Source organism: Erithacus rubecula, assembly GCF_903797595.1.
Source record: "Erithacus rubecula genome assembly, chromosome: 9".
NCBI lineage: Eukaryota > Metazoa > Chordata > Aves > Passeriformes > Muscicapidae > Erithacus > Erithacus rubecula.
In genome coordinates, this window is record NC_136660.1 from 18,977,221 (window position 1) to 18,987,267 (window position 10,047).

A 10,047-nucleotide genomic window follows, 5' to 3' on the forward strand; every position below is an offset into this window, starting at 1 on the left:
ATTTGAACTACAGGGATGGATTTAACTGTTGAAATGTATGGAATTATTTCATATAAATTGTCATATACATCTGTCTTAGAGATAAGGTCTGGCTATTCTTAAGGTAGTCTTTAATTGCATTTTCTTTGTATTGTTTATGAATCATGTCTTCATGCTTTCTTGTCTGTTTTTGTTGTTGTTTTTCCCTTGCTTGTTTTCAGTCTTACCCTATGGTACTTCAGTATCGACCTAGAATTGACTTCGGTTAGACCAAAGGGCCAGATCCCACTGAGATGAACCTGCACTATTTGTTTACCCATCGACAGATTGCACAATGAATGGATGTGCCTGGATTGGGGGGACACAGCCAGAATTTCAGCATGCAAATAAGGACATTGTCTTTATTAAAATTGTCAGTTGCATCTCTGTTGTTTCTATTAGAGCAAGCCAAGTGCCATTCTGCTACTGAGATGTGCATAAGATATTTGTGTATCTTAAGAGTGTGCTGCAAATCATAGCCAAAATCATGAAGTGTACAGTCAAGACTGCAAACCTATGGAATATTTTTGCTTGCGTGTTAGAAAATTTTTCTGGTCCTAATATTGATTACACTAGCAAAATGGCAGAGTGCTCATTCATGTGGTGTTGCAGTGTCACACACTATTTTACTGAATATTGTTGTTTAAATCATAGAGTACTGTAAAAATAACTAAGGATTATACCTTGACAATATTTTGTATAGAAGATATATTTAGAAGAGAAGTGGTGGTTGGGCCACTACCTTTTCCTTGATAAGGTTCTCATGGGTCCAGGTATAGCTCACTCATGAGTGTGCAACAGTCCTTTTGCAGTGAATGAAGATTAATTACACTGAACAAGAGATGTAGAACTTGATAATTCAAAATAGTAATTTTAAATCTTCTAAATTGCTAATATTGCTTAAAAGCATTGCAGCCTTTGTGATTGCACTTTCCGATGGTTTCCCTGAGGTCTGGAATTTGGGATACTACCTATTTTTGGAAAAATGGCTTCTGGTCAGATTACATTTCTTCTAATAAAGCCTCCATAAAAATGAAGGTAAAATAATATAATTATCTATGGAACAACTAAATTCTGCTACAAAATTATGACCAAGGCAAAATTTTTCATAATTATTACTTTTCATACTAAACACTTCCTTTTAAGGTTGAATAGAGGTCTATAATATGCTAAGACAAAAATAATATATAGCTTTAATTACATACTGTATCTCTTGTGACTATCTGGAGTTTAGAATTCATTACAGAAATTTTCATTAGTTAAAGTCACGTCATAAAACTATTTCCATAAAATTAGAAGTAATGCAATACTGAAGATTAGCAGTCTGACCAAAATAATTGTTCAGGTCATCTTTTTTTTCCTAAGACCTGGTAGTGCAAGTGATTGTTGCCTTAGGTATTGCAAGCATAATGGTTCTACTATGGGGTGTTTCTTGGGTTTTTTGGTAATGTTGCAGGGAGCATAGCAATGTGTATGTTTTCTGTCTTCCATTGTTTTTGCTTAAAAGTCAGTTGACTTTTTCTTATCAGATTCTCTGGAGTTACTTAAAATTCAGTCACGTTATGTAATTTCTACTTAGTACATGCCTGCTAGTGTTGTAGATAGCTGTTTTCTTTCTTTATGCCTTTTGCATACAGCAAAAAGGAACCAAATCAATTTTTCACAAGCTACTGTAGAGTGAACTGATCATTCTTAGATAGACAAAGTGAAAATTCTTTCTTGGGATCAAATACAAAAGATAGGTGTAAGGCTGTAATTCCTTGGTAAGTTTATGTTCATGTACAGTGGTATGTTCTGTAGGAGAAATAAGCATGTTGTGGATTAAATCTGGCCCCTTTAATGTTGCTTGGAGTTCTAACATTGATGACTGGAGGAATCACATGTAGTTGGGTTGAATCCTACCTACCATTGCACTCCAAAGCCCTTGTGACATGCAGAAATCAAGATGCTGTTGGTAGCAGCCTGTTAAGGAACCCTGCCATTACAGGTCAAGGTTGCACGTATTGTGCAGATGCCAGTGGAACTGGGAAAAGAAAATGTTTAGGAAGAAGCTGCTGCCCCTTTCTTTCTTCAGTGTGCTGGCAAATACAGGCACTGCTTTGCCCAAAAGCAGGCAGGGGTGCAGGTGCTGGCTGCAGGGAGCAGACATCCCTTTGCCCACCCAGTCTCTGATGTGCTACTTCACAGAAAGAAGATACTCCTTGTAGGGAGGGCCCTTCTCTGCAGAGTCTCTAGAGGAAGAAAGATTCTTGTTATATCTAGAAGTCCACCTCATGGAGCAGCTTGGAAGAACAGAGCATGCTTTCTGATTGAAAATAATTCTTCTCTTTAGTATATACAGTTGTTTTGTACAGTAGAAATAGGATATTATTTGTAAATATTTACATGCACATACAAATTACACCTTACAGTTTTTATATATTTCATGGTTTTTTATGCCAGAATTTTCACTGTAGATTTGCTTGACATAAAACAGCTATTTCAGTTTATCACAAAACTAATGCTAGGATGCTTAAGCATAATTTCTGCTTGATTCAGGGCACAATTTTTTTCCTCAACAATTGTGTGTGCTGTTTTGAAAAAATTTGAACAGACTTGTTTTTAATAAACAGGAACATGTAAGTTTTAATCCATCCACCAACAGGACCCTTAGAATAGCTCTCTTTTGCCTTGGCTTTGGAATGGCAACTAATAGAAACTTTCTTTGACTGTTTGGTAACTTCCTTTATTCATAATTCAGAGAACCAGGAAGTTTCCCAATTGGTTTTGATTCCTGGTATTTTCTTGATGCAAGTTAAAGCTAGATTACAGAAGGCAGATCTTCATTTTAAGCATGGAAAATACTGACAGACCTGAATCGACGTTCCTGGCTGCAAATGGTGGCATTAAATGCATATGAGCTAACCACCTACACTTGATTCATTTCTGATTTGATGGCATGGTGCCTGAGTGCTGCTGTAGTTTAATAGTTTTTGTAAAAGTAAAGTGCCAGTGAGATACATATCTGGGCAGCTTGTGCAACACAGGCATTGCCTTCTTTACAGGAAATTTTCACTCATATAGTACCTATGTGCCATGTCTCTACAGATATGCAGATTTAATTCATTTGTGCCAATTAAGAGTATCTGAGCACCATAGGAATATGAGAATGCAGATTCCTGTGTGCCAAAGATGAGGTAAAGTGAAATGAGTTCCTAGGCATTCCCTTCAGACTGCACCATATGCCATGCTAGAGTAGATGCCTGGATAAAGTCAGACTTCCTGAGCATTTCCATGACAAAGTGTCACCACTGCATCCTTGTAAAGCATAGGAATATAAAATAAGTGTTGCTGCCACTGTGTTTCTTTGACTTTCCCATATTAGCAGTATCTAACTGCAGAGGGACCTAAAAAATTCCACTCTACTACCTAACCTTGCTGTCCCTTATTTAGCACATTTGGTGCTGCTTGGGTTTTTTTCCCTAGAAGTGAAAAACTCATTAATGAAAATCATAAACAACTTAGTTGTGCATAACTGGTTGCTGCATTTATCTCAGAACAAGCTGTAAGCTAGAATTTAGAAACAAGATCCTGTAATATCTCAAACAATATGGAATTAGATGATTAATCAAGACATGTATCTTCCATGATGCATTACTACATTCCTGGTAGCTAAGGGCCTAGTCCTATGAGGGACTTTTTTTTTAATGAAATACCAAATAAGACTGCTACAATAACTAAAGTGACTCATCACTATAGTAGGTATTGTTCATATGAAAGCTTTGGGGATTTGAGTCCTAGGAGTATGCAGTGCAAGAAGTATTTGTGCATACTCAGCTAGCTTGCAGTTATGCAAAAAAAATTACAAAAGTATTATCTTGACTTTACTGAAAATGTTACACAAAGTGAAGTGCCTGATTACTAATACAGAATACTTTTTAAGCCCATTATTTTCATTTGACAGGGTAGTATTTGCTTCTGAATTTTATCTGTGGTCTTAATACTTTCAGCAAGAATATATCATAAGCACAGTGTATTGAGAAGCTTTCATGGAGAAAAAAGGGATAAAAAGAAATGTGTTCTTTTAGATAATTTAAATTAAAACTTCCCTATCTCAATAGACATTATATTAAAATAAGTACTTTCATGTTGAAAATATTCCATTTTCTGTATGAGGCACCCTTTAATTCTGTATCTTGGTCTTTTTTTCTCCATAGGTTTCAGCAATTTGACTTGACTTTTCTGCTCTTATCACAAACAGTTCTAGTGTATCTTGCAGGAGAAAAGAGATTGATCCCATTCTATTTAGACAGCAGCTAGGCACTTACTGCAGACAAAATAAATAATGGTCCAAAGTTTCATCTTATCTCTCCCATAAATAACTGATATACATGATTTTGTGAGAGAAGTAAACAATTTTTCCTTCTCTGCTGTTTAAAAAACATAGGCTGTGGCTTAGTCCTTTAATTGAACCAATCACTGAGTTATCTTGTTACATTCATATTCATATAACTGAAGACAAGAGGTATTTATTCACTTCCCAGAAAAAAGGCATTCTTAAGAGAACTTGCATCAAAAGGCAGAGCATCCAGCTCAGCCAGATACTATGTCTGGTAGAAATACTAGAGAACAGGTAGCTGTTCAAAAAACCAGTCTTTAGTGTCAAAATAAATAGATTGAGCCTTGTTTATAGAGGGGCTACATAAAATATTGGTTAATTACATTCACTGATCAGACCCATTTTTGTCCTGGAAAAGTGCAAAGGCAATTAGGAATTACATCCTTATCTAGAAGTTTGGTCCAGTTTCTTCACTTAATCTGGCAGATTGAAGGCATCTCTTCACTTTCTACAAAAATGCATAGATCATGCTGCATATTGCCCTCTCGTTTTACTTCATGCTTTGTTGACTTATTATTTTTCTCAGTTAAAGTATCTAAACAGGCATCCTCTCTCCTGCAGTTAATTCTAGGTTCTTACACATCTTTTGCCATTCCTATACCCCACCCAATTTCCATCCCAAAAGTCAAAACATTGAGGACTTATAAAGGTGGAACTGCACATGAGGTGTCAGCTTACAGGTTTCATTGATCAGGCAGCTCTCATGGATTTCAGCAAAGTTTTCACAGTTCTGCATGTTCAATCCTTTATAGCCAGTTTGAGCAAGGTCATGCTTCCACAAGGATATCAGCTAAAAACACTTGTTTGAGGAGGGATTGAAGTCTACTAGAGTGGGTTCCAGGATGAGTTCCCAGACACAAGGGGATTGATTCACCTGAAGGAAATGTGTGAAGTTCCAACTGCACATTTACCTCTAATTTTGTCATATAGGGGTTGTCTGACCTTCAGACCTCAGCTGAAGCATCCCTTGCAGAAATGTCCTTCAGAAGATGGTCTTGCAGTTTTTCAGTAATTTTCTTCATAAATAGATCTACCTATTGATTTCCTTTTCTACCTTCTGTCTACACAGTCTGTAGGTCAGATTAAAACCTTAGGTTCCACAATAGGAAATGAATTAATTAATGAATTCCTGACAGATTCTTCCATCCAAGGTGTGTGCCATAAATCTTTTGCATTTAGGTAGCTTTCCCTACAGCTAAGGATGTTGTTTCATTCTCTAATGAGAGATTTGTTCATAATTCTCTGAAACAATTTAGATCTCTGTGGTCCTGGAGTGTGGCAGTGAAGTGGAGGAGCTCTGTACATGGGTAGAAATGTCCAGGCTATCTTTTGTATTTGCAGAAGGAGACAAAAGTTCTGTAAGCTCAGGATGGAGGAGTAATTCTGGAATGAAAGATGTCTGTAAGTGGTAGTTTCTGCTGTTACATTAATTTTAACCAAAGATAGGGATTGGTTTGACTTTGCTTGTTTTTCTGAACCATTAGGTACTTTTCTTTGAAATAACTTTTATGTGTATTTTTAGGAAATACTTCTAACATGGTTGACAGTTGACAGGATGAGGTGAGCAGAAGTAGCTACTGTGCATTTTCCTTTTTCCTCATGACAGTCAGTGTAAAGCAAAGAGTTGAGAGAAGGTTACTGTACAATATACAAAATGGCTGCACAGTAAAATGGTTTTGCTGCTAGTTAACATACTGAGGGTTTTATTACAAATGAAGTTGTAATGAAGATGTTTATTGTCAAAGTGCAAGGCACATATTTTATAATGGTATTCTACTCTTAAAATTCAGCTTTGTATTATATCAAGTATGGTAGATATTGTTCCTGTTGTCTCCTGAATTTTGATGTGGTAAAATGAAACATGCTCCATTTTTACTGAAAAAATATCACATAGTTATTAATTTAAGATTAGTCTTTGCTGTCAGATATTTAGTTTGTTCTTAAAAACAAGGGTTTTTTAAAAATAAACTATTTTTATGGATAATCTGATTGCCTAATAGTTTTAAGGCACCTATTTAATTAATACCAAAGGTAACGCCACCCAAAAATGGACTTGGAATATGACATTGACACTTTCCTGGAGTGCCTGAATGGTCAAGAGGTACCTGGAGTCAATCAAGCAGAGCTGAACCAGTGGTAGTTGTCTGTGTCACCAAGCTAAAGGGTTAGGCACACCTAGCAGTTTCCAAAACAAATTGGAAAAGGAGAGAAACAACAGGAATAGCATTGAGGTTGAGTCAACAGACACAGAGTAGCTCTGAGTCCTTGCTCATATTCCTGAAGAAAAGCACAAAGGCTTGCATTTACTGATGTGTCTGCTATACCTGGCCTGTGAACTAACAAAAAAAACTCAGTGTGCTGTCAATCCTGTAAACCTTCCAAAGCACAAAATAGTCACCAAGCTACTTTTGGGGTTTCTAGTCATAGTTCAGTGATTTTTGGAGGGTGGAAAGGACAGATTTGGAGGATAATGGGAAGATACTAAGTATGTTTTACAGATTTTTATAGCTATTTTTTTAGCAAATGGCATTGCTGTCCTTGACGTGAGACCATTGATTAGTAAGAAGTGATTATTTTACTTGTGCAGTATAAAACAGAGAGAATTTTAAAAATCCAAATTATCTTGGTTTCCTTTTCCAGGATAGTGGTTAACTAAACTGGAAAGTAATAGGTCAATATAATTACCTAGCTGGCTGGAAGATTTCATTCTGAATACTTACTAATCTTTTTTTTTTTTTTTTCTCAAATAGAAGCTTGTTAGCATAAACATGAAGCAATGCATCATTTTTTCCCTTATTGCAGACTTAACTATTGAAAGGAAAGTATTTTGCATTTTTTAAAATTAATGCAAAGCCTGAATTTTTGGATGTTCCAGGCTACTGAATAGAGGATATAGAGTAACTCTCAATGGATTTTTTGGGGGTGGGGGCCTAAGTGTCCTTATATAAGCTGTGATCCAAGTTAAAAGAAAGGAGCCTATGGTGAGCAGTAATAATGTTCTAATGCTTCCTTGCATTTGATCAGTAGTTACCAGTTTTTAATAAAGCAGCCCTCACAGTACTTAGGAGTTCATAGAACATATTGTGATCTTAAGTTGCTAATTTGTTTTAAAATATAAAATGTTTTAAGCTTTTTGTCAAAAGTGATAACATCCTATTACAAATAAACCTTTTTGTGGTTGTAAAATTTAGCTTATAAATCATTCAAATTGAAGTGAAAAAAACAGGTCATTGTTAATGACAGTCTATCCTACTATTAAGAATATATGTATTTTTGTAAAGGAAAAGCACTTGTAGATATTTAATCAGTCCAATATCTATGTATGTTAATGTTTTGGAAAAAAAAAGAAAACAAAATGCTGCTTAGAGAATCACTTACATATTTTTATTTTTTGTGCTCAAATGCATTTTCTGTTGATTTATGGAATGTTTATTCTGTGTGAAGCTGTATAGTTAGTACAGCTGGGCTAAATGCATTTCTCACCTTAATCAATTGTGTCTGACTATGATAATATATTTGGTGTCCAATCAGAAAGCAATTGCAAAACAGAGGCTTGTGGTGCTGTTTTTCATCTTTGATATTAGCTTCATCCTGCCTTATAACTTTTCTACTTCATAATAAGTATAAAAAATGCTAGCCATTTCTTGTGATGCATGTGTTTCAATGGGCATTTCAGGGTATATCTGGTTGTTTAGTTGAATCTTACTATGTTTACTAACATTTTTGCAAGATGACAGAATTTTACATACAGTATTTAATAAACAGTCCCCTGGATGAAAATGCATGCAAGATTAGTCAAGTTTAATACTTACCTTCCTTCAAAGGAAACTACTGCTGGGTACATGCATGGAATGAGAGTGCATCACTAAAGATTCTGAGAATTTGTAAAATACTATTTTTTAAATTCAGAATAATTAACTTCTTTTAATATTTTGCAGCTATTTGAACCCCCCCTTTACACTGTATTTTGATTCATCTTAATGCATTAACACAGTTTCAGGGAAGAAAAAATACAGTAGAGAATTTTATTAAAGTACAGTAAAGAGTGGCAACTAAATACTGTGTACAGATTAGTGTACAATCCAAAATCTCTTTACCTATTTCTGTGGGATTCTACAGGGGTCTACTTCATGGGTCTGATGCTTGACCTCAATGTCAATGGAGTGACTTTCTCTAATTTTCCTTGTAGCTGAGACTTGAAATGAGGCAGACTTCCCACTTCCTCACTTAATTTCCTTTCATGGGTGACTAATATTGTTTAAATTTACTCTTATTATATTAACCTTCTCATAAGTAAGTTTTGCAATAATGAGTGTGTGCACTAGCAGTAGAATGCATTTGTAGGAACTCAAATGAATAAATACTTGTGTCCTTGATAAATTGGGGGAGAATTTGACTCAGGTTATGAGCACTTGAAATGGCATTCTCTCATTTATGTTCATGCTTCACAAAGATCTGCAGTTGATCAGGATTTGATGTGTTTTATTACATGAACATTGTCCATTTTTACAATTTTTGTTAAGAGCTAATTTCTGTAGTAATTCATTTGGCTCAACATCTCAGGGTCCACAAAGTAGCAGTTTAAAATCCATTTGATCTGAGTGCAATACCAGTACTGCATGCTTTTATCTTTGGAAGAACCAAATATGTTGTGTTTTGAAGTACTTTAAAAAGCACTGTAAATTTCACCTCAGTTCTACCAAAGGAATGTGAGGAGTTTTTTAATCTCAAATCTGAGTGTGGCCCTAGAAAAAATGAGGCAGTTAGAACTGAGTCAGCAGTAGTGATCAACTTTCCATTTAGGGATGGGAAGTGCTGGTACATGGGGGGGTTGTGGCAAAACCTGTGGTCATGCCTCTTGATGTAGAGTGAAGCCTGTTCAAACCTGCATCAACATTTGTAAGCAAGATTTATTTTGAAACAACAGCTCATACAAACCCTGTGAATGGACCTCTAGAATCTTGTATATAAATGTATCAGATATGTAATGACATTTCTAATAGTAAACTACCTGTATGGCTCAGTCCTGGTGATGTTAAATTGGTGTTTCATGCTAATGTCAGGAAGGTTTACAGCACCTTTATTATGGTTGATAAAAAATGACAATTTGGCCTGACCTGTATGCTGCAAGATGCCTCTAGCCCAGTTGGATTAATTTTATGAAAAATCTAGATGAGCAAGAAGTATAACTAATCTGCTTACTAGCACTGAATTGCTCCTTTCTCAAAGCAATAAATATATTCATGTTGTAACATCTGTTGTGCAGCCTACAATACGAGTTGTTTTGTTGCATTGTTTCTATATAATTTATTTTGTGCAATAAAAAAATCTCTGGTTTTATCTGACTTCTTTCTAGTTTGTAATAACATTTGAATTAAAACATTTGCTAGCTTTATATCTTAATCATGGAAGCATACTGTCAACTCACAGAAGTGCAAGTAGAAAACAGAATGCAGTAATATTATTCATTACAGAAAAAACAGAAGGTGCTCACACAGCCTGATTTCATTCTAGTTAATGTCATAGAGTGCTACCAATAATTTTCACAGGTGCAGAGTTCTGCCTGACATTAAAGTTCTCTGGACTTGGCTCCCCATTTGTAAAATATGACCAGGTGGGTTACAGTGTGACTGTGTGCTTGAGGTTTTGTG

At 35.5% G+C, this 10,047-nt stretch overlaps 1 protein-coding gene across 4 annotated transcripts in view; it reads left to right on the top strand.

The window, feature by feature from the left end:
• Positions 1-9,741, top strand: part of PCGF5 (polycomb group ring finger 5) — a 65,890-nt gene extending 56,149 nt beyond the window's left edge. For all 4 annotated transcript variants that reach the window (XM_079312898.1, XM_079312899.1, XM_079312897.1 and 1 more), the window contains one exon: positions 201-9,741. In XM_079312898.1, coding sequence (XP_079169024.1) covers positions 201-248 — 48 coding nt within the window. In that variant the 3' untranslated portion in view covers positions 249-9,741. The remainder of the gene's footprint in view (positions 1-200) is intronic.
• The last annotated feature ends 306 nt before the right edge of the window (positions 9,742-10,047 follow it).